At 41.6% G+C, this 24,950-nt stretch overlaps 2 protein-coding genes and 1 long non-coding RNA gene across 3 annotated transcripts; 2 read left to right on the forward strand and 1 right to left on the reverse strand.

Annotated features, from left to right (window-relative positions):
* Positions 1-1,583: 1,583 nt before the first annotated feature.
* Positions 1,584-13,462, forward strand: cttnbp2nla (CTTNBP2 N-terminal like a). Its single transcript, XM_061290756.1, has 7 exons — positions 1,584-1,716; positions 4,754-4,858; positions 9,908-10,135; positions 10,331-10,438; positions 10,523-10,711; positions 10,788-10,958; positions 11,047-13,462. The coding sequence occupies exons 1-7, from the start codon at positions 1,711-1,713 to the stop codon at positions 11,860-11,862; spliced, it is 1,623 nt and encodes a 540-aa protein (XP_061146740.1). The 5' UTR covers positions 1,584-1,710; the 3' UTR covers positions 11,863-13,462.
* LOC133161986 (uncharacterized) lies at positions 8,563-17,773 on the reverse strand. Its single transcript, XR_009716150.1, has 4 exons — positions 17,634-17,773; positions 15,402-15,546; positions 10,314-10,405; positions 8,563-10,141 (listed from the first exon to the last, which is right to left on the reverse strand). It is a non-coding gene; the product is annotated as an uncharacterized LOC133161986 (long non-coding RNA).
* Positions 14,303-22,052, forward strand: LOC133161985 (protein Wnt-2b-A-like). The gene is made up of 5 exons (XM_061290757.1): positions 14,303-14,746; positions 16,692-16,912; positions 17,680-17,957; positions 18,526-18,784; positions 20,510-22,052. Exons 1-5 carry the CDS (start codon positions 14,622-14,624, stop codon positions 20,722-20,724), a joined length of 1,098 nt encoding a protein of 365 aa, XP_061146741.1. The 5' UTR covers positions 14,303-14,621; the 3' UTR covers positions 20,725-22,052.
* The last annotated feature ends 2,898 nt before the right edge of the window (positions 22,053-24,950 follow it).

The following is a 24,950-nucleotide window of genomic DNA, read 5'->3' on the forward strand; positions in this document are numbered from 1 at the left end:
GAGAAGAGATTTATGCATCAGATGACTTCGTCGGGCATCAGATGTTTGGATTAATGTAGATTTATCCAGTTTTAAGAGAAATTAACTTCTGGGTGGAAGAAGGAATCACTCACATTCTCGAAGCAATTTCTTGCTCATTAAAATTGTTGTTTCAGCAGTTAGTCTTTACTACTGAGCTTTGAAATGTTCTTTGTGTAAATGAATATTAACAGCCTATTGAAGTATTTTTTTTTTAAAGGTTTGTTAGATTCCAGTTTCCTCCAGGTGTAGCTTTTGGTCTTTTGACTTGAATTAAATCATTTTTCCTCATTACAATTTGAAGCTAACCGTTAGCATTAGTAAGTCGGTGGTATTTTCAATTACGTTTAGCAGTGAAGTGGAGGGCTGTTAAGAAATTGGTTGTTTTACACACAAAATATGTTGTTTATTTAGTTTTATGTTAATTCTAACAATAAACCTCAACTGCATTTAACAGTTTAAAACCTTTTTTCTGGTAAATTGTTTACTATGCAAAACTGCAACTGGGATTTTTATGCAGAGGCAAACTTCAAACCGATCGTGCTGAATGGCCTGTCATTGGATTGGAATTCTTGTGTGTTTACAATCTTTTCAATGCAGTGAATATGTTTTTAAGCAGGTCCATTTTCATGAAGGTAATGTAAAATTTCCATCCTGGTGAGCCACTACAGTGTAGATCAATTAGAGTCTAATTGAGAACGAGCAACTAGTGCCCTCTACTGGCAACTCTCAACTCTTGTGCTGTTCAAGGCCAAGCCGAACAAATGATGTCGTATTGCATGAGTGGCCCAGCTGCTTAATAGCACCAACATAACAGATGTCAAAACCAAGCGCTCAAACCTCTGTAACTCTATAATTTCCCTGGTGAGAGCACATACATATTTATTATTTACCCATTTTATTTCCTCCAACAAGCGCAGACGTCTTCAGATGACTGTTTTGTCACATGAAGGCAGCCAACAGTGATTTTTTAATAGACTATTGCACATTCAGGCGTGACAACTGACTGACATTGGAGTATAAGGTTTTGTGTGCCATGCAGTTCTTTTAACATTGCGTAATCTATCCATTTGTGGTCCACTTTAGGGTTTGGGCAAACTGGAGACTCTCCCAGCTGAGTTTTGGCTGTAGAGAAGCAGGGTAAATGCACAGGCAGAATTTCTGTGTTGTTCTCAATATAGCATGAATACTTATACACATTCATATATTTGCATGGTTCGTGTTTTTGTATTTGATGAGTACGAGTGTAACTAATGTTGTGGCCACAGGGTTTTTCCATAGAGTAATACAATTGGCTCCATTTAAAGTCCAGGCTTTTGGTTCGGATGGACCTTCTATGTGCTCAAGCATTTGAATATGCACGCGAAATGTTCAAATAGTCCTCCAAATAATGTATATCTAGATCGAGGTTCTTTTCTTTTTTTCTCCGAGGAGCTCAGGAATGCCTAACAAAGAACTCGAACCAAATCCAAGGGGGCAGGACGTTATTGTCCCGCCCATTTTTCTTTGAATCATCGCTCATTGGTTACTGCTCGGTGTTCGCTTACGCCTATTGGCTAGGACAGCTGTCAGTTAAATGACACTTCATCCAACTCCGGGATCCGTTTGCTTCGGAATCAAGACGACCCAAATCAAGGTGAAAAGGAGGCGAAAAGTTCATGTCGGACTTTTTAACGGAACTCTAAGGACCACATGAAGGTAAATCGATGTTGAAACGTCGCTGCAGATGATAAACGCGAGTGTTTTCATATTGCACGTTCGCTTGATCCTTTTGTTTGGTAAAAAGAATGAGGCAAGTTTGTTAAGTTAGACAGCGAGGCAGGCCGACACCGATTGTCTGTCTTTTCTGGACATTTCTGCAGAAAAGAAAGCTGATATCAACAAAGGCAAGAAAAAGTTTGAATTTGACTAGTTGTCTAATTGACCCACCGCGGACGTCCCAGTTGTCTCCATCTGGACGTCAACAAGTAGTCTTGAGAGAGTATAAGTCAATTATATTGTCTAATTCCAATGGAGCTGGGCGACATCTGCTTATGCCTGCTGCACAAAAACAGGTTTGTTGTTGAAGAACAGCAACAACAACAATAACAAATAATGATTATGATGATGACAACACAGATCTACACGCTTGTGCATATCAAACATGAGGTTATGCCTCTGGAATCAAATGTGTGACAAAATGTCATTTCTCGTTATTAAGTTCTTACAAAAGTTATTATTATTAAGAAGTTACAAAAGTAAAACGTCATCCAGGCTTCTACCAAGACGAATTATTCCTTATTTACTGCATCCGCTTCAAAATACCAACTTCCAAAAATACTTCAAAGTGGTTAAAATAGTTAGATTTCTTTGGAGCACAAAACGAAAACAATAGAACATGACTGCCTTGGCTGAGGTAATCATAACATCATCATAAAACTCACTGAGAGTCGAGTATGACTTGATTATGTAACTTTTCCTGAATGTGCCAAATGCAGAGGGCAGAATGGTGGCAGTTGAGAGATTCCTGGTTTGAATGGTCGGAGTTTTAGCATTCAGCATTTTCTCTAGGTAATCTACTTCCACTTCCCCAAACTATGCATGTTAAGTTCATCAAAAACTCTAAAATGCCACAATGTCAATCTAAGATTGACTGGCGACCAGTCCAGGGTGGCCTCCGCTTCTGGAGAGGCTCCAGTTCTTTTTCTGGTGCTGCCTTACAGTGTGATCATTTATAGACAACGCTGCTGTGTGTGTTGTCACTGTCACCTGGCCTCAGACAAACCCCCGATTAAAAGATTAACTTGGCGGGAGCTGACGGGCGGAAGCGAAGGCAAGAAACACGCAGCAATATTTGTGTGGATATGTTCAAAAGAAAAATCACAAGATTGTTTTTGTGATCAGGGAGGCCTGTGAAATAAGCAAATGGGGCTTGTAAAAAGTAAACCCAAGGGCCGTCATGCAAAACGGCATTTAATTAGCATTTCGCCCTGCGGTTGAGGCTGAGTGATGGCAAGAACACTGCGGGCCTTCTTTTGGTGAGTGGGATCAAATTTTGCAGCATAAAAGACAACCCATAGACGGAGTGTCACTCAAGCAACTATTTGCAGTCATCTGATCTTAAACTAACAGCTGGTTAATCATCTCCATGCTTTGCTGTCTTGTAATTTGGAGCAGATCTAGTCATGGATTGCTCAGAGTGGGCCAGCCGGGACACCTCACCCAGAATGACCTTCTTAAATGTTTCTGAAATTTGGGAATGGAAATTGAATAATGGGGAAAAAAACCCAAAACATTTCACTGAATTCCGTAAAAATACATTTCCCAAAAATTGGGGAGGAAGAAAAACATTGAAATATATTGTAAAATTCTGAATTTTTTTAATTATACTGTTAGTTGGCATTTGTTTACAGTTTAGAAATTTTATGATATTCCCAAACTATTTTCTGCTACTATTAGCGGCCCTTTGTTATGGCATCACATCATAAAAAGACCATATTGTTCAATTTTGGAGATTGCTGGACCACTTTGTGCTTCTCGTAGGGACATGAACGTTCGCTCTCAGGAAAGCTCTTCATACTATGTCATTACAAAATATGCCTGGGAAATCTTGCAGCTTTCATATGAAGTGAAGCCGGCTGCCGCTGCTGTCTCTCATTATGCAACCGCCCCCCTCCCACCTTCTCCTGATGACTTCATGATGTGGAGAGTTGCGGAGAAAGGCCTCGGCCCCAATCCATGCTTGTCATCCACGTAGATCCCTCTCCAGTGCCATTCGATAATATTCTTGAACCAGAGCCACTTGCGTTACAGGTGGCAGACACGGTCAGCGCTCAGGTCGTTGTCGTCGGAGAAGACGTGGCTCAATGGGGGAGAGAAAAAAATGTCAGCCCGCACATGCTTGACAGCCTTGGAACCTGGCGGGAAGTTTGGTCTGCAGAAGCAACACAGCTGTGAGATTACAGCGCGGCCACGCTACAAAGAGACCACACGGCATTTTCACACACGCACGCAAAATTGTTACTGTAACCGCTCTGAATGGGACGAAGCAACCAAAATGATGTGATTTACAGTCTTTTCTCATGCTGTGGTTGAGGGGCGTTTATTTACACTATGGCAAATTGTGCCAGGCGTCTGTTTGGGGCAAGTTGGGAGTCCCGCTATAAAACATTGTTCATGTAATATGTAATGTTTGGTGGGAATGGCATATTCCAAGGTAATTACACCCACACCTGTTACATCATTTTCCCACAAGGGTAGGAGGAAGCATTTATTTGTAGGGCGGTGTGTATTTATTTAAGTTTGATGACACTTCTGGCAATTAATCAGCGCAGTGCATCTTTTAGAAGCGTTAACCGTATTTTCTTACACAACGTCTGGAAAGTGATTGCGCCTTGGCGTCTATTTGACGGGAGCACAGAAACCCTCTTATGGTTGCGGGTGTTTATTTATTTGACTGCAGAGACGACCAAATGTCTGTTGGAGGAACGATGTTAGCGGGAGCCCCTTTTATCTACGCAAATAAATGAGGATTATATAACTAAATATACTACAGCTGTGTGTCTTTGTTGTTACTCCTTTCCACTCAGCTGCAGTTAGTGGTACATTGTTTATTAATTGGGAAGCATTTTATTTGTGCAAATAAAATTTCTCGGTTAGATACGTATTTCATTATGTTTGTCCCGCATTGATGAAACGCTCTGTGCAGACCTGCAATATTTAAAAGATGTTGTGATGTTATTTGTCTTCCTAACAGTCCAAGCTGAACATGGACAGTTTGACCAAGCCGGAGCTGCTAATGCTCTTTAGTATCCTGGAGGGAGAACTGGAAGCACGAGACATGGTCATTGACGCTCTTAAGGTACTTAAGCTACTTTTTCGCCTGTGAAAAGTATTGTATCTCCCAAATGTGTTTGTTTGTTTATTTATTTATTTATTTATTTATTTATTTATTTATTTATTTATTTATTTATTTATTTATTTATTTATATAAATATATACATTCATATTCATTTATTCGTACTTATTTATTCATATTTATTTATTTTAATGCAATCAGTGGTGGGTTTGGGCAAAAGAACAAACAAACAAAAAATACTAACAAAATCACAATTTGGAGGTGGGTGCTTTTCAATGGACCGCAGTGATAGTTTTACTTGGACAATTTTACTAGGCCCATTTGAAAGACTCCGAATTCCCGTTTAAATACGTTTCAACACTCTCATCCGGTTTATGCTCAGTTCCAGCCAAGACAATTAGGCTAAGTAGCTGTAAAAACTGCCTCCACTTCCTGTTGTTCTTGATACGTTGCAACGAGAAGATTGTCCGATCAAAGCCACCTATGTTTGGGTGTGTGCATCCTTGCAGATTCTGCCTCATAACTGCTTAAATCAGCCTTCTTATGAGATTTAATGGGGAAACGTGGCTCGGCCGAGTGCAACAAAGCCTCCGTCGTGTCTGACGCATAGCCGCTCGCCCCGACCTGGCTGTGTCTTACTTTGAGCGGGACTAATGCTGCCTTTCAATTAAAGGATTCCCTGCTTATTTCCCACAGTCCTTTGCTTTGCTGTAGGCTCACACGCTTGTCTACTTAAGAGATTTTCTTCCCTAATAAAAAGGAACTAGCAAGAGAAAGAGAGAGCAATGGAAATTCCACCAAATAGTGCCCACACCTCTGCGGAAACGTTTATTCTAATCCCCCCGTGCTCTACGAAAAGTGTTTGGAGTGTTATGTCTAGACCTCCAGACCGCATTCCTGCCTCCCTCCCGGGACGTGGCCATCTAAGGCAAGAAGAGATCCAGCACGCCGGGTGTCCGATGACTCCGAGCGAGCAATAAACATCAGCCAAACTGTTAACCCATTCAGAGCCGGTTTGGCATCAATGAGCCACTGTGGAGGGTCCAATGACTCCTGAGAAAGGCTCTCTTGAGGAAAAGTGGTCACCACTTAGCCTGCAGCGTGTCACGAGCGTGGACTTGGAGCTCTACTGGGACCACATTTCAACCTCTCCCAAAGTCATAAGCCTTTTTTTTTTTTTAAAGATTTGAAAAAATGTTTATTTAGCTGCTATGTTATTTATCGTAATTTTCGGACTATAAGTCGCGTTTTTTTTTTCATAGTTTGGGTGGGGGGGCGACTTATACTCAGGAGCGACTTGTATACATATATATGGTTTTTTTTTCACTTTTTTGGGCATTTTATGGCTGGTGCGACTTATACTCCGGTGCGACTTATAGTCCGAAAATTACGATAGCTCGTTTTCGGCACATTGATATTTTCAAGCTGGAACTATAATATAGTATTAAGTTTGGTTGTACATTCCATGTTTTTTACTGGATCTTAAAAAAAACACAAAACAAAAACTCAAAGTACACGGCAACAGATCCCTGAATTCTGAATTGCTGTCATGAGTCAACATTATATTTTATTTAGCTGTTTTTGTATTGAATTTTTATAATGCACTTGGCCTAATTGGCTTGCTGCTGTGTGTGCTGTTTTTCTTTTGAATTTCATTTATCAAGCACACTTTATAAAATAGTTTTTTTTTTGCTTAGAACCGGTGTTGATTTTAGTATTATGTTTGACCTTGTTCTCTCTCTAATTGATATTTTCCCTGGATGTGAAGATTAAAAAAAACAAAGAGAACAAACTTCCTGCCCTTTATTCTTTAAATACCATTAAGGAATGTTTGGTGTTCTTTGTGCTAACAAGATGATTATCAGGAGAACAACATCAGCCCAAATTCTTTTAGACCATCCCCCGCAGTAAAAAAATAAACCTACCGTAATTTTCGGACTATAAGTCGCGTTTTTTTTCATAGTTTGGGTGGGGGGGCGACTTATACTTAGGAGCGACTTATATATGTTTTTTTTCACAAATTTTTACTTGATCATTAACACATCACTTACTGACAAGTATAGTTGACCACTTCACATGTTATTTTTAGCATAGTTGATCACTTCACATGCTTTGATATCTTTATCTTGAACATATTAAAAACATGAAAAATAGAGAGAAAAAATCAAATAAAGTAATTAACATTTTAAAGCGCCATATTCTCTGGACATGTCCTCTGTCACCAGGATGACATAAAGGACGAGAAATTTGATCGATGGATTTAATGATTTGGAGTGACACAAATGGTTTGATAATATTGTTGTTTATGTGATAGTTATTTAAAATATAGTTTATATATCGTTGTATGGGCCTGTGGAATAATTTGAACTGCGGCGCGGCACACGGCATTGTTGACAAAGGACGATCGATGGATTTAATGAATTGGAGTGACACAGATGGTATTATAAACGTGTTATTTATGTAATCGTTTTTTTTAAATAACTGAATGTTACGCCAGGCCCGTTCTCAGCTCCTCGTTTGTGTTTGTCGCGTTAGCATACCGTATCGTTTAGCCTGTTGTTGCTCGTTCATGTCTGTTGTTGGTGTTGGATTTTGTCAAAAAAATTGCCCCCCAAAATGCGACTTACACGTATTTGGGTTTTTTTCCTCACATTTTTGGGCATTTCATGGCTGGTGCGATTTATACTCCGAAGCGATTTATAGTCCGAAGATTACGGTACTTCTGGTAATAGCCCATGTCGTTCTCATGTGAGAAATGGAAAATCCACAAATTACCACAATGACAAAAGCTTCTTTTAGCTTTGAAGAAGAAAAATTATTGGTAACTAGTAGGGGTGTAACGATTCATCGATACACATCGATTAATCGATATAATGCTCTACGATTCATTGGCATCGATGCTAAACATAAGCATCGATTTATATCGCCGTGTTTGACTTTGGACATTAGACGCAACTTTAGTTTGAAATCCAGTTCATTGTTGCTTGCTTCCTCTTTCCGGGAGCAGTGCGCGGCGTTGTGTTGTGAGCAGAGCAGGCACGTGAAAGGGGAGTCGACAACTAGTACGCGGCTCCTGGGCTGGTGCTATGGCTAGTGTCCAAAAAGACGAGGAAATTTGCTCCCCTTTAGGCTTCAAGTCATTCGTTTGGAAGCACTTTGGATTCCAAAGAAAAGATGGCTCAACGGACAAGACACGTGCAGTTTGTAAATCCTGCCATGCGGAGATCAAATATTCAGGGAGCACAAATCTCGCCGCACATTTAAAGAAAAAACACGACATCAAAGTTCAGTGTTAAAATAAGCACTTTGTATACTACAATACTCTTGTAATTTCCTAAATAGTTTGCAGTACCTTGTTGATTTTGCGTATGAATTGTTATAAATCAGGATATTGTTCTATATTTTTTAGTTTAAAAAAATATATCGATCGTAGAGCACTATATCGTGATATATCGTGAATGAATCACAGCAGGCTTTAAGATATCGGCAAATATCGTATCGTGATTCTTTGTATCGATATGATATCGTATCGTGACAAAACCCGCGATTTACACCCCTAGTAACTAGAATGCAGTCAAGTTACTGAAATTCATAGAAAAAAATAATTCACCTCTCTTTGCACATGCATGAAATTGTAAAACTGTTGCTGCATTTTCTTTCCCCCTTTCATGAGTCACTTCTGCAGCTGCTCGACTTTGAAAGGGAAGTTGTTGTTTTTTTTTTTTTTTTTTTTTTTTACTTCTGCTGGCAACGCTCGTGTTTGGCCCACAGATCTGCAGTAGCCACTGAAAGGGAATATTGGACTCATTTGTGCAAAATCCCAAACACGCATATGAAATTTCACATGGCGGCTATTGCTACCAGTGATCCAGTCGTGAATTACAGCACTGATGTTTGGCTTTGCAGTTCATTCCTTGGATGATTCTAAGAGCAGACACACAAAACCTCAGATAGAAAACACAAGTGCTCAGAAATTTACAAGTGTAGAATAATTTTCTACGTCATGTTTAACATCGGTTTGTCCTTGTCGTAATTTTAAATTATTTTATTTTTCAAATGCTTTTTTGGGGGGGATATTCTGCCAGTCCCTTGCTTTACCTAGCAGACTAATGGAAATAGGTGCAGACTAAGCATTGATTCTTTTTTTTTTTTTTTTTGTTCGAGCCGCAGTGATGAACACCGTTCATGATTAAGGGTGTCCTTGTGCAACACAAACACCCAGAATGGAAAGTCTGACCTAAGATCTTTGCTAAAATGACACATAAGCACACTGACGGGATGTGGGCCCCTTTTACAGAAAAAAACAAAACTTGTCATCTACTTTTTTTTTAACGTGACCTCCATGACTAATTGAAAGACAAAAAAAGTGATCCACTCAGCCTTAACTTTGCTGAATCTGTAGAAAACATGGAAGGCGTGTAAGAGGGGAGACTCTTCACGGTTAGCTTCATGTCCAGTCCCGACATCTTCATCGTCTCTGTCAGGGTTTTCCAAACTATCTTTATCGTATGATTATGTTGGAATGTATGTAACCAGTAATAAATAACCTAGGTAGATTAGTTTTATGCTTGTGGTTTTTGCAAAATAAGTTGGAGTGAGCTCCACTCTAACAGTCTCCGCCGCATTTTTCAGTCACTGGCAATTTTCTGTTGCAAAATTACACAAAATAGGAAAAGTTTTATTAACAAAATTAGTAAATATCAAATTAAAAATATGTGGCGTGCTTACGGTCTGTTCCTCTAGTTTCATTTTTGATAAGAAACAATCGCTGTGCCAATTAAGCTAACCTCAGACGTGCCACCCACCGTCTTGTACAACGCTGTCCTCTCCGTCGTCACTCTTCCAAAGAAGATGGCGTTCGCTGTAATCTCTTGATCCTCTTTTGTTGAGACCTCTTCACGCCGTGAACCATCTTGGCGCTGCGTCACCTGCTTCGAGACATCTCGCCTGGCTCTCGGCCCGGAAACAGGCCCTGGCCATCTGTTGTTTCATCCTCGTGTCACCGCTGCTGTTTTGTGAAATGTAACAATGAAGTACCTGTGTCATCATCAGGCTCAGCGCAAAGAGTTCTTCGTGCAGGAGCGCTACGGCCGCTACGACCTCAGCGACCCCTTCCTTGCTCTACAGAGAGACGGCGAGGTGGTGGGAGATCACCGGGGCAAGGAACACGCAGCCACTTCCAACCCGCTGGTGGTGCTCAAGCTGGTAGTTAGCCACTGCAGGAGGATGCAGGAGAAGATGCTGGCCCAGTTAGCGGCAGCGGAAAGCAGGCACAGAATGGTGGGTCTGTTTGGATGGACAGTACAGTAAAGCACAGGCAATGATGAGTACAAAAAGTTTTTTTTTTTTCTTACACTTGCTGTCCATTGATAATGACGTTCGTTGAGGTGGATAAAAACAGGGTGAACTTTGCTCCTCAATTGATATTCTGCCATATTGATCAGAATGCCATGTTCACCTCTGTCTTGTATTTAGGTGATCATGGATCTGGAGGAGGAGAAGAGGAAACACGCCGAGGACACGGCCGAGGGCGATGACGTCACCTACATCCTGGAGAAAGAGCGGGAGCGTTTACAACAGCAGGTGACTCAGCAAAGGTTTATTTATCATCATACTATGTCACCATCAACAAGTCGGATCATGTGGATGACTCTTGTCTTTCTGTAGCTGGAATTTGAACGTGGCCAGGTTCGGCGCTTGGAAAAAGAACAGCGGCGCGTCACGGATCAGCTGGAGGAAGAGCGAGCGCAGCACAAGCAGCTCTCCTGCGCCCTGGCCAAAGAGTGCAAGTGGGCCAGCGCCAGAGCCCTGGAGGAGGGCCACCGCCTCGCCGAGGCTGGCCGCAAGCTGGACAAGGTGGATATCTCTGTTATAAAGTTCAATTCTAAAATATAGTTTTTGAATATTGCTTCACTTTATGGGTGTTGCTCAGGAGCGGGAGGCCTTCCAGGCACTGAAGGAGGAACTGGAGGAGGAGAGGAGGCGAGCACTGAGGATGGAAGCCAGGGTGGAGGAGCAGCTGGCCGAGTTCGACACGGAGCGAGAGCAGCTACGCTCGCGACTCAAGAAGGAGGAGGCACACTGCGCCAGATTGCAGCAGCAGGTGATGCAGCAGCTCATGTCAACAAATCATATTATTATTGTCCCAAAAGGTGGAGCCCTATTGATCATCATTGTTGTTTGTTTGGAAGGTGGAGGAGCTTCAGAGGAAGCTGAGTGACATCAATGTGGTGGCAGACGTTCAAGAAGAAGGTGTGCAGTGGGCCACAAAGGTTCCTTTAAAAAAGAAGACCACAGAAGCAAAACTGGAACACAACGAGGACGAAGGTCAGCAGGGAGCCGGGGAGCCAAAACTTAACGGGCACCATTATGCGATGGATGCCGACGAGCTTTCTAGTGGCGGACCCTCAAATGGGAATCCTCCAATTCAGCAGAGTTCCTCCCCGTGCGCTTCGCCCGTCCTATCCAAACATCCCAGCATGCCGACGGGTTGCAAGTCTTCCTATCAGGCCGGAATCAACCAGCGCTTCCACGCCGCCCGCCACAAGTTCCAAACGGCGCCCAATGACCCCGAGCCCACCCAGCCAACCACCAGCACCTCCCCCACACCTTCTCCAGCAGAGTCCAGCAAGCAGATGGCCCGTAGCACCGTCACCCAAGTCCTTTCCCGCTTCACCACCACGCAGCAGGCACCCAAACTCTCCACAGTCAACCACTCCCCCTTCGGAACCGACTACCGCTGCTTGGCGGCCCCACTGTCTCCCACCGCGGGACGGGCAGCGGCCCCACCTCAGGGTGTCCGCTCGCCCACAATCCCCAGGGCAGACAGGGGAAACCCTCCACCTATCCCGCCCAAGAAACCTGGCCTGGCTCAAGCTCCGACTTCACCGCCTGCCGTCCCGAGGTCGGGCGGCCATTTTAACGACGCCCCCCATTCGGGAAGCTGCGGAATCACTTCCGCCCAAGACGGCGTCAAAGAACTGGACGTGGTTCTTTCATCTAATTAACATCAAACACTGTTATATGACCGTATGATTTTTGTATTTATTATGTCAGTCTAGAAATATGCATGGTAGTTGATAGAGAAAAACAACAATCCGGCTCTATTTGCAGGATTACGGTGCTAGCCATGAATTGATGCTTCCTCCCCCAAATGGTTAAGAATTACCTTATAGATGCCACAAAACAGGGTTAGCAAACAGCTACATGAAGCTTCGTAACTCACTTCAACCTAGTTCTTTGCTCCAAAAGCAATACTTTCATATTGCTTTAGCCTGAGCCCAAAGAGAACTGTCTGCAAGTTTCACTAACAACGCAGGTTAAAATCCCTGACAAAAAGAACTCCTTTCACAGTCTAGATGTATCACTTCCACATGCCTCACAGGGACCAATTAGCATGCTACTTTCTGTTTAGTGCAGGGTTTCGTAAACCTTTAAAGGAGCAACAAAAAAAAAAAAATGCAAATCAGTCAGTTTTTAGAAAACAATTGAGGATAGGCTCTCAACAGACAAATTTAAGTTTAATTAGTGAACGATGAATATTTTCTATATTGTATGGTCTATTGATATCAGTAACAATGAACATATATGTATTCTTATTCTTAATATGCAGTCTTTAATTCTTTTATTTTTATAAAACTGTACAGTTTATTATTTTCCTGTAAAAGGTTCCTTATCTACCACAGTATATGATAGAAATATAGTTTTATATAACTTAAATGTATATATACTTATGATGATCATACATATTATTATACACAATCACAGTACAGTTCTATGTATTTCTAAGAGATTATTAATATTACAGTCAAGTTGGTATTTTTGTGCACTCATTGTATCACATTCCTCTTCTATATACACTAAAAGGGTTAATAAATGTAACCCAACGACGTGTTTGTTATTCAACTGTGGTCAGCATGTAAAAGGTTTAAGAAAACTGTAAAGCCGCTGCAATGGAATATGTTAAGTGCTGTCACCTGAAACTAGTCTTTAAGTGAAATTATTTTCAGAGTACACCAAAAAAGACTTTCTGCCCAATTTTGTATTATTTATGTATTAAAAAAAAAGACTTGTTCAGTATTTTTCATGAATGTATTTCCACATATGAAAAGGAAATATCTAGTAGCGTCAAGAGCTCGAATTCATTTTAGCTGCACCTCTAACAAATGTCCTGTAGGGAGCAGTATTGGATTGTCACAAAATTTTTTCAAGCAGTCTCAACAATACTCAGATACTTCTGTCAATTTTACTTGTCCTAATAAAGGTCATAGGTCAATAGGAGCCAAAACGCAGACGGACTGGTTGACAGATAATCAAGGCTGGCAAGGAAAGCCTACAAGAATATCTGAACTTTGTTTACAGTTAATCAGCAGCACTTCAAATTGTGGCAGGTGTGCACGACCTTCGTTTGAATGGCAATGGTCAATTCTGAACACAGGTACATTCTGAGTTATGAGGGTGTGTGCACTTTTGCAAAGTATGCAAAATGCTTTTTTTGTTGCAATTTCTTTTAATATCACAAAACAGTGGCATTTGGGCAGGGGCGTGTTGACTGGAGAAGAACTGATGAGAAGTAATGTTATAAATAAAGTCCCGAGAAGAGGATCACCACTGTCACCATTTTACTTTATGACTTTGCACAATAGCTGCTCTACAATGAAGATAAATGATGGCACAGCGGCGAGTTCAAGGAAGTCTTGTCATTACTGTCCTCCCTCTCCGCCCCATCCGTCTGACATTCTCAACATCCGACGGGTCTCCCTCTGCCCCCCAAATTTAGCTCAGGGCCATGAGAGCAGCCCAGAATAGGAGCTCTTGGACCCCCTGCCTGCCTCTGGGAGCCCCTGGAAGAGCGCAGCTGGCGGTTAGGATGAACAAATGATGACGTCACAATGTCACATCACAGGACATCACCCACATGATGACAAAAAAAATTGTCTTATTAGGCAATCACTAGGTAGTTTTTGTAGTCATATTATTTGTTTATTTTATAACATTGATGAAGTATTATCCCATTGAATATTCACTTTTAATTTGGTGATGCTTAGTCCCTATTTTGATGATTCCAGTTAGATTACTCTGGAAAACAATATAGACATTTTCTATGATGGTCTTGTTATTTTGAAACAATATCCATAATTTATTTGAATTTCCGGTTTCAACTTTATTTGAGTCATTTTAAAAAACACAACAAAACAAAGCTTTTGGCTTCTTATGATTGTCATATCTCCAGATTGTTTTCTCATTAATTTTGTTTTTGTGTGTTCTCTAATTTAAAAAACATATGTATTCTTTTTAATAAAAAAACTTGATTATTTCTTATTGGTAGTGATATCTTTGAAACTACAAGAAAAAGGGACGTGGTGGGTGGTGGGCTCGGTTCTTATGTGGGCTGGTCGCGGAGGGGGGGGGGGGGGGGAGAAAGGGGGTGTGTCAACCCCATCACAAACGTTTGACGCGCAAGAGCTGCGCGTGTGCGCGTGTGTGCAGAGTATTTGCACATCTTCTGTCGCGAACTACGGATATACATACAGTATCATTAGTTTTTTTTCCGATTCTATTCAACGTGCGCAATAATTTTGATGAGCGAATCGCGCTTTAATTGCAATTTGATCCTGACGTGAATTACGCGGCACCTTACCTACGCACGGAACACTGGGACCCGCTAATGGAGCTTCATCACAGTATTTAAAAGTCTTTTGATTAGATTTTTTGGGGGAGCGTCATTAACGATGGACGCCGGATTAGCACCGAGCCGCGACCAAACATGAGACTACTATCTCCGGACTCTACGATGGGCAGGAGGACGCTGCGTGGAAACTCCAAAGTCAAAGTGTACATGCTCATTTGGCTGCTGCTCGTCTGCACGCCAAGAGTGGATTCCTCCTGGTGGTGAGGGACCATTGAAATAGAGTTGAACGAGCTACAGAATATATTTTTATATTTATTTAACACTTTCCGATTGCATGTGTGACTACAATTGTGTAGGAATATTCCGTCATCCTATTTGCATGCTGAGAAGACAATTTCAGGAATATGCACTTGGAAAGTGCATTAAATGAAATAATAATGATTTATAGTATGTTAAAGGAATACTAGAAATTAACATACCACTGAAAAAATATTATTCAAAAATAAATATTACAATATAGCTATAATATTATAAACGTATGATAAATTACTCAACATATAAAACAAACGAGGTCAAATAGACAAGGGATAATATAATATAAAATATAAGTAAATAATACAAATTAAATACTTAAACCAGTAAATATAAGGATTTTCTGAAAAAAAATAGCAATGATTAAAAACAACAACTGATAAACCGAAATAATATTATCATTAAACTAATATACATTAATCAGAATTTATATTATGGATATATGCTAAAATTTTCAAACAAACAAATGAATACTTTTAATGAAAATGAAATTAAGGGCTGTTCCTTATATTTTGGTTGACTCATTGAGTTCCACGAGAGGGCCCTCAAACACGCACAACAACACACATTCATAAATCTCAGTAAGAGTGTGTTCAGGTGTACCAAATATTTTGGCTCATGCCTTGATGAAGATGAATGGTCTGGTGGAGGATGTACATCATCTCCCCTATCCTGTCCCATCCATCTTTAGCGTCAGGTGTGGGTGCTGGTGCGTGAACAAATGAGCCTTGATCAGTTGTTAAATGGCCTGCAAGGAAGACAAAAAAGAAAAAACCACAAACACAGTTCAGTGAGCATCAAAGTGTGTATGTGTGTGTGTGTAGAGGGGGGAGGTTGGAAATGGTGGGACATTGTTGAGTCACTTGAAAGTGGCTCTGGATCTGAGCTGAACAAGTCATGGGCAATGCAAGACAGTGTGTGGTTATTATGTAAAGTCACAATGAGGCCAAACTGTATTTTCATATACTGTATAGGCAGCTTACAAACAATTTACTTGGTTGTTTAATTTCACACTTGGATGGTAGTCAGGCACTTGTAAACACGCCATCCATTCCGTCAATTGCCACCCCCATTAGGCAGGCGCCTCTCTCTGTCCAAGTGTGTGTTCTCAAGTGTCTTTTGGCTCAGCTGCTGTGAACAAGACAATAAACATAAGTAGCGGCCCTGCTCAACTTTTAACATGGGGCCACACGGTTATGCTCCGAGGAGCCACAGCCATAACGGGAGTGGAAACTGGGTGACGCGCAGCGATTCAAGGGACTCTTGTGAGGATGTCGTCTTGAGTTGTCGATGGTTACTTGTGCCGTACAGCGGTATGGGATTGGCCCCTTTCAAACATTGCAGTCGAGTGAGTGGAGAAGGAAGCAATAGAGGTACTTGCTTACTGACAGGAGAATTTCATAAGCTCTCTTGAGTGTGGCATCCACCAAGGGCCAGGAAACACAAGCACCAGAGTCCGGTTTAAAAGTCAACAATAGGAAAATACTGAAGACGTATTCATTTCAATGAAAAAAAAAAAAAAAAGTAGCACTAGCATTCAAGGGGAGACCATGTAGGCTATGTGTGAGCTGTTTTGAACTCCCATCCCGCTGTCATGCAACTCATTTACGTAATACCAGTCTCTAAGAGGTTTTCCATCTTTGATTTGGGTGGGTGAAGATCCAGAGCCACTTTCAAGCGACGTCATCCAACTTGAGGCTGATGGCCCTTTGCCTCCCCTACACTCCAATGGCGATTGATAAGTCTTGCCGACAGGCCTCTGATCGTTACTAAACGTGATAATATTCAATCAATTGAAGAAGAAAAAATACAGATTCCTATTTGCTTTTCAACTGTAAACATTTCAACACTTTCTGCAATGACACCTAATGACCACCGCTCGCCGTCACGCAGGTACATCGGCACGCTGGGTGCTCGGGTGATTTGCGGCAACATCTCGGGCCTGGTCAACAAGCAACGGCAGCTGTGCCAGCGCCACCCAGACCTGATGCAGTCCATCGGCGAAGGTGCCAAGGAGTGGATCAAGGAATGCCAGCACCAGTTCCGCCACCAGCGCTGGAACTGTAGCACAATGGAGCACGATCACACCGTGTTTGGCAGGGTGATGCTGCGAAGTGAGTCGGCGCAACTGGGATGGGGAATGTGGCTTTTTTCCAATGTGTGTGAGACACTCCACTTGATCACCCTTGTAAATGTCTCCGCTACGATCAGATAAGCACATAATGAATGGATGTCTCATGAATAATTCCGCTGTATAAACACAAAGAGGTGGTTTTTTTTCCTTGTGGGGATAAGGGAAAGCGGGAACATGTATTTTTTTCTTGGGAAAAAACAATTGAGAGATCCACACTGGTAATGTATAAACCGTAATAGGAGATGTAAATATTTGGCAAGATGTTTCTGGCATCCGGACAAAGCTTGACGGCCTGACATCGCCTGTGTTCTGCTTGGTTGCGTGAGCTGGAATGAGGACAGGAGGTGGAGGTGTGTGTAGTGGGGGACCCGAATAAACCCCCAAATCTTCTCAAATGAAAACAAAGTCCAGTGACTGAGAAAGTATCCACATGTGCACACAAAGAAAAAGGTGAAAGGAGAGTCGGCCATGCTGTGATGTCACGGTTGACATGCCGCTACAATCCACCATACATGGACTGATTTCTCTGTGTACTGGACATATGCTGCTGTAAGTAGTTATGGATTGTACTAAAGAACCAACCAAAATCGGACAATTCCAACCACTCTGACAACTATTTTGTCCAGACTCAACTACAATCTGTATTATGTCACCCAGTGCCACACCACTAAACCAACCAAAGAATATAAAAAGGTACTCACAGGTAAATTTACGGCATTAAGTCCCACTTGTTCCTCTTCTGGACAGGCAGCAGAGAAGCAGCCTTTGTGTACGCCATCTCGTCAGCAGGGGTGGTCTACGCCATCACCCGTGCATGCAGTCAGGGCGACGTCAAGAACTGCAACTGCGACGGGCACAAGCGCGGTCAAGGTAGCGACCACCGGGGCAACTTTGACTGGGGGGGATGCAGTGACAACATCAACTATGGCATCAAATTCGCCAAGGCCTTTGTGGACGCCCCAGAGAGGATGGTGAAGGATGCCAGGGCACTCATGACCCTGCATAACAATCGCTGCGGAAGAATGGTGAGTTGTTGTAAGGTTCTGAGTTATTAGCTAACATTAGCATCCTTTGGGGTCTGCCAATAGCTGTTTTCTAGGACTGCGCGCTTTGGAAGACCCAATCTGCGTGGTCTATGCCAATGACATTAGGTGTCGACCCTTGATAACAAGTTGCGTTTGAGTTGTTGACTAGTTTAGATAAAACTGCTGTTATGTTTGTGTACTCACCATCTCCCGATAGCTGTCATCCTAATCTGGGGTGGAGATGACACATTCGTAGGAAGCTCTGAAAAAGAGACCTCGTTCAAGAGCTTTCTACCCTTACATGACGATGCCAGATGGCTTCATGTATTAAGGTCGAACAAACATAACTGGCAGTAGCTGGAGCCTTAACCTTTGTTCAACTTGTTGGTCTCGTACTTGCATAGACTTTTTTAGACACGCTCTCGTGTATATGTCCCATAGCCCATTGTTTCCTCTCGAAAGAGGATCTCTATAAGAAGAAGTGACCTACCTCTTAGGGTCATTCACACCTTGGCCGCAGGCCAACATGGAAAGCTTAACGCCCCGTCAACTCTGACCTCTGCTGCAGGCCGTCAAGCGCTTCATGAAGCTGCAGTGCAAATGTCACGGTGTCAGTGGCTCCTGCTCCCTGAGGACCTGCTGGCTGGCTATGTCCGATTTCAGGCGGACGGGCGACTACCTCCGCAAGAAATACGACACGGCCGTGGAGGTGACAATGAACCAGGATGGCACAGGCTTCATGGAAACTGACTTCAAAGGGAGTGCCAAGAATGAGTTGGTGTATGTGGAGAACTCGCCGGACTACTGCCTCATGGACCGAGCGGCAGGTATCACAAACATTCGGCATACATTTCAACTGGCACATCAGGAAAACATGGATAGTATTATTTGAGGTGTGGGATTTGTTCCTAAAGAAGAATAGCGACCTGAGATTGGAGGTGAAAATGCCATAGGGAATCTGTGTGAACAAATGTGCAAATTTGTTTAGTAAGGGAAAAGTGTTGCTACTTGAGCAGAATAACTGATAGTCGAGCTGGTTTTCCTCGAAGTACCTCAGGAGGTGTCCATTAAGTTTGTCATTATTGACCAGGGTAGGTTTCAGGAAAATGTCGCTACAATTGGCATTTAGGGTTTAAGATTGATATCTGGATCTACTTTTTGCGGTTTAAACAGGCACTCGCTTGATGCCACATTACCTTGGAAAACAAAATGAAAACCCAAGGCGTCAAGTGAAGGTTCGCATTCCATCACAGCTTAAAGTCCATTGGTATGCCCTTTCCCATCCGCTTTAATTCCTGCCGTTTGCTTTGCCTTGTTAAGGATCCGTCTCCCTGCTCACATGCAGTCTCTTCAACAGAGCGTGAAGGCGCTCACCAGTTCTTTGCTTGATGACGCGGTGCACTTTTAAACTAATACCTTCACTCCTCCTTGGCTTTGGGCTGATACCTGATGTAATGACTTAAAGGACAGGTTGTTAAAAAGTGATCTTAAAAGGAGCTTATGATGCCTCCTCACCACTAATCTCTCTTGTGTAGGAATTCACTGCCCGAGGATACATGCAAGCTTAATTTTCAAATCCTTCCTTTGGTCACTTTAAGGCAGGGATCCCTTCTCAGCCTGAGGGAAATATCTTCTCTTATCCCTTCTCTTTACATCAGGGATGCTCGCTCATTATTGGTGGCATCTGATCTTCACACCTGAGCAGAGTTTGAGTTGGGGTCAGAGAGTATTCAAATGACCTGTCTGGGAATGTAACCTCTGTGGGAAAGTTGATAACTGACTTCAGACATTGAGATCTCTTACAAGGTTTTGAGCGTCTTGGTTTGACATTGTGAGATCATTCCCTGACAGTCTGCAAAAGATTAGTTTACAATTGTGGCTGTAAGAGGACAGACTCCAAAAATGGCTGACGACCCCATGAAAACAACTTAACTCCCCTTCTGGCCTGTCTTTCACAAAATAATAGATATAAATCTTGGTGTGACATTTTCAGATCATTCTATTCAAGATTTGAAGAAATTTAAGAATGATGACCACTACAGCGTCAACTGGAAACAGACTCTGACTGACCTCAACTATCTGAACAATCTGGTGTCACATATCTTCCAACATTGACACTGTGGACAATTTGACTAAACAATGAAGAAGTGGAGAAAGAACGACTGCTCGAGTTCCATCTAGAAACAAGCGCAGAGTATTTCTTGGGCTATCTAGTGTGAAATATCTTACGGTGTAAATAGTTTGACAGTAAGTAGTTCCACAAACTACTTGACTGTTAAGAGTGCAGACTCCTTGGATGACATACCGAGTAAATTCAATGAAGGTCTAAGGGAAACCGTGACTGCTACAAACATTTCACTGTTGACTGCAAGTTTTTGTTCTCACATATATTCCAGTATAAATAAGATTCTTGGTTTGACAATTCCCCCCGTGAATAGTGAGTGGCAGAGTGCCCATAAGAAACACTCACCGGTAGTTATTTTAAAACGTCAAGCTGGAGATGTGAGTGGATGTGACCCCATGATATTAACCGACCTATTTTGGCTCGGTAGGTTCCCTGGGTACGGCGGGTCGCGTTTGCAACAAGTCATCGCGGGGAACCGACGGCTGCGAGGTGATGTGCTGCGGCCGAGGCTACGACACCATGCGCGTCAAACGCCTCACCCAGTGCGAGTGCAAGTTCCAATGGTGCTGCACAGTCCAGTGCAACGACTGCGAGGACACGGTGGACGTTCACACCTGCAAGCCCCACAAGCAACCCGATTGACTTGACCTCACCTAAGGTCATCCCGCCGTGGTTTTTATTGCGGGATTTTTCACAAGAAACATTTGGCCAAGGATCTTTAATGACTGATGCTAAAACTGGAAAATATGTCCAGTAGTGGATTGTAAGCAGCTTCAACGTCTTTGATCATTTGTGGCAATTTTGAAATATTTGTTGAAAATTGTATTATACATACGCAAGCAGACAGTGCAGTCAACCCCCAGATTAAGATTTTTTTTTTTCAAAGAAGATAATCAAAAATACAGTCTAGGTTAAATGATAACAAACTTTCGTTCTAAGTGTATCTAAACATTTGAATGATAGCGCACAGTATATCTGAAACTAGCATCTTACGTTGAGTAGCTAGCAGTTAGCATCTGATCAGATGGTAAATTCCACCACCGCCAATAACGATCTGTAACGTTCTCTTCTCGTGTCAACCCTGCAAGGAGCCTCCCTTGCCTGTAGGAAATCTACTGGAATCTTCCACCCCGCTGCTGATCAGTCACAAAAATGTGTTTGTCAGCGAATAGTTGTTCTCTAAAAAACAATTGCAAACATCGAGCTGAGTGATAATAGCCCTAATGTTTAGCAAATCCTTCTTATTCTAGGTAAACATCAACAGACTCCATTTAATAAGCAATAGAGCTTCTGGAAATGGCTGCAATTGTATCTCCAACAAGTGAGGACTTCTTGGCGAAAATCCCCAGGGGAGAGAGCGAAAAAAAGCACCGTCTTGTGTTGATGTTGGACACTTGTTGTTTTTGCACATTCACTTCTGCCGCCTCATTGAAAACCTTGTTCGTTTCTACCTCTGGTCCCTCGTCTTTGTTTCCATCTTTGCTTGTTTTCATTTGCACACGCACAACCTCAAGCCTCATTTTTTTTTTTTTTTTTTTGCTCTCGCTCCATGCTTGGATGTTTTCGTTGTGGTCACAAAGTAAATTTCCAAATATTCCGAGTATTTCGGTTAAGAAAAACTGCAAAACCTTGGCAGGCTATGTGTTGGACTCGCAATTTCTGCGTTGCAGTGAGAAAAATCAATGACTTTTGTAAGTAGTGGGGAGAGAATGGTTGGTATACCGGTGTGAAAGAAACCCACAACCATCACGGAAATAGCTTGAAATGGACAAAACTTAAATCTGACAAACCACAGAGCTGTGAGTATGCCATTCAGATGATAATGAGCCAAAAACTGGAGCTTCTTTGGCAATTTGCTTACGTTCTGGATCTGAGTTGCAGAGTACAATGAAATCTCAAGATACCAAAGCATTCTGGAGCAAAACTGTACAGTCCAGTGTCAACCTGGACAATTAAATGAATGTACATTTGATCATTTCACCTCATCCACAATCTAATATCACGCAAAATCAATAGACCGCTTAAAGTACAGCAATTCTCTCTAGAGTTTGAATGTATCAATGTTTTATAAGGCAACAAAAATGAACAAAAATTTGGTCCTTTTGTTAATGCACTGAAAAAAAAAAGAGATGTGCTGACCAAAAATACATTAAAAAAAAAAGACTATTATGAGTCACTATTTGCCGGAATGCTTTACAGACCCGCATTCCTGTTGAATTACTTTGGTTAAATGTGACCGCTCATCTGGCAAAGAAAAAGACATCTGAAATAGTTTCTGACAAGCTAGAAAGTCTTTCCTATTTCAGGATTTCACACATATACATATGCTTATAAATATGGTTTGGAATAATGGAGTTTTCTGTTTACAATCTTGCATTGTTTGTGATAAATCATGTCAATTTCATTGCAAGATTGTATTTGTTGATGAAAGTATTTTCTACCTGAATATCTAAAGGTTTCTAGTATGTAATATAGTTTTTAATGGTAGGAACATGTAATTTTGATGGCCTAAGCTTACATATTTGGTTGTAAATTACTTTCATTAAGGAATCAAGTGTTTTGGGGCAAAATATGGAAAACATAGTCAGATTTTTTTTTTCCTGGACAGTGCAACTGAGCGAGCATTCCTCCAACTCTAAATAGTGTACAAGAAATGAAAATGAGCCAAGACGGAGCCTCAAATTGGGACTTTTCAACATCTGGTTAATGCAGCCTGAAGTCATTCTAAGCCCAACAGAGAATCTCTCAAGGGGCTTTAAGAGGGGTTACTAAATGGATGTGACAAAAAGTGGCTAAATGTGAAGCATCGACATTTCTTCTGAGGAATAAGAGCCAACGGAAAGTATGTGGGGTTTTTTTGTTTGTTTGTTTTACAAAAGAGGCCAAACGTCACGCAAGTGAAACAATACAAAAATAATGTAAATGATGACAGTGTGGGTCGTGTTTATTGTATGAAATGCTACTTTTTTTTAAAGGGGAAGTCAACCAAAAATGTTTTTCTTTACAATATGTTGTATGTGCCCCGAGTAGTTGAAATACAGTGTTCTGACAAATATTGCATCTGTTGAACATGAGGTAAGTAACAAAATTCATCCGTTTTTATCCATTTCAATGGGCGGCCATTTTGTAACTTAAACTGTCGGCTGAAAATGACATCACAGTTACCGAGTCTCAGGTCACAACCAATCACGGCACAGCTTCAAAAAAACAGTGAGCCATGACTGGCTGTGACCTGAGTCTACTTTAAGAAATGAAAACACCTGCACACACACCCTTGCGTGATATCACAACCGACGATTGTCTTTCACCGATTTTGCGGCACATTTTCCCCCAGGAAGGCTTTGATTGCACCGCAAAGCTGCCACAGTGCATTCATAATAACGTTGATGATGATATTTCATATTTTGATGGCGTGACACCGGATCATAGCCTTTTGGTCGGGGAGGTATGTTCACCTCGCCAATGCAGACCTTCCTGAGTCTATATTAAACCTTGTTGATCCATCCGGTGTCACTCCTACGAGAGCGTCGACCCACTCTCCTCCCACTCGGCTACTACATGCCATGAATGGGATGGAGACAATGCGAGCACCTACAGTAGGTCGGGCCGCGCTAAATAACTTCAGCGGGTTCAGTGTCAGGTGACTTTCCAGCCAAACAGTCGACAGTCACCGCATAGTAACAGCGTGACAAAGTCAACGGGATTTAAACATGGTTCTAAAAACAGGTCAACCCCAGTTGAAAATGATACATTAGATAAAACATGTACTCACCTAATATCTTTGAGGATGTGCGACAAACACTTTGGTGTTGCTGACTTAATCATAATGTACTGAGCAGCCTGGACAGAAATGCATGTTAGAGAGAACATTGAACTGCAAAGCATGCAGCTTTTATGGCAAAGTCAATCATTTCCATTTAATAGCATAACTATATGTTTGATTATGTTCAGAAAAATAGGTAAAAAGTATAAAATAGCAAGTCTGTTGGTATTTTTTGTTTTTAATTTGTTCGATATTAGGCAAACAATTTGGCTTTTAGGAAAATCGTGCCGTTTACTGGTAAATTATGGAGTTTTCATCAATTGAGTGATTAAAAGATTAAGATTGTTGTTTTTGCAGAACAAGACAAACATTTTTGTAAATGTGTACAGGGTGATGTGATGGTTCAACATTTTTATGCAACTCTTAAAGACACATTGTTTATGAATATTTTGGCTGCCTTCTGAATACCTTTAATCTTCACAGGCTGTGCTGGAGTACAATTCAATACACTTCAAATCTAAAATGCTGTGTATTTGCTGCGAAAGCAATAAAACAAATAAATTTCCCTCTTCTAAGACACAAAGTGATTTAAATGAGAGCTCTATGTGATGTCAGGGGTGTCTGAAAGTTTAACAAAACTAAAAACAATCCCAGTAGAATTTTTAAAGAGCTATCTGTACTTTTTCTTCATACTAAGCATATTGGGAGGGAGGAGAGTGATTTAGTGCTGCGTCCCTAAAAACAGCATGTTCAACTCTATCACATGATAAATATATGAGTATATACATCGAACTGAGAAACATCATGATGTAATTAGGCCATTCTTGTAATGCAGCCCATATGGCCTCGCTGTAATGAAGTCATTCATTTTAGCTGTAAGCCATACCAGTGACTGATGGTACAGATATTGAATAATCATTGCCTGCTACAGTGAGACGCAGAATAAATGAACATTTTGATGAGGTAAGACACAATCTTTACATGTAATGATTTGAAACAAAGCAGACACTTCAGAGGTGATTTTGAATTTTCAAAAAGCTTCTGGGTATATTTTTACTTAGTAAATATGTCCCGTTTTGGATGAACCAGAGAATCAGTGAAGTAG

The sequence above is a fragment of the Syngnathus typhle genome, linkage group LG11 (assembly GCF_033458585.1).
Source record: "Syngnathus typhle isolate RoL2023-S1 ecotype Sweden linkage group LG11, RoL_Styp_1.0, whole genome shotgun sequence".
Classification (NCBI taxonomy): Eukaryota; Metazoa; Chordata; class Actinopteri; order Syngnathiformes; family Syngnathidae; genus Syngnathus; species Syngnathus typhle.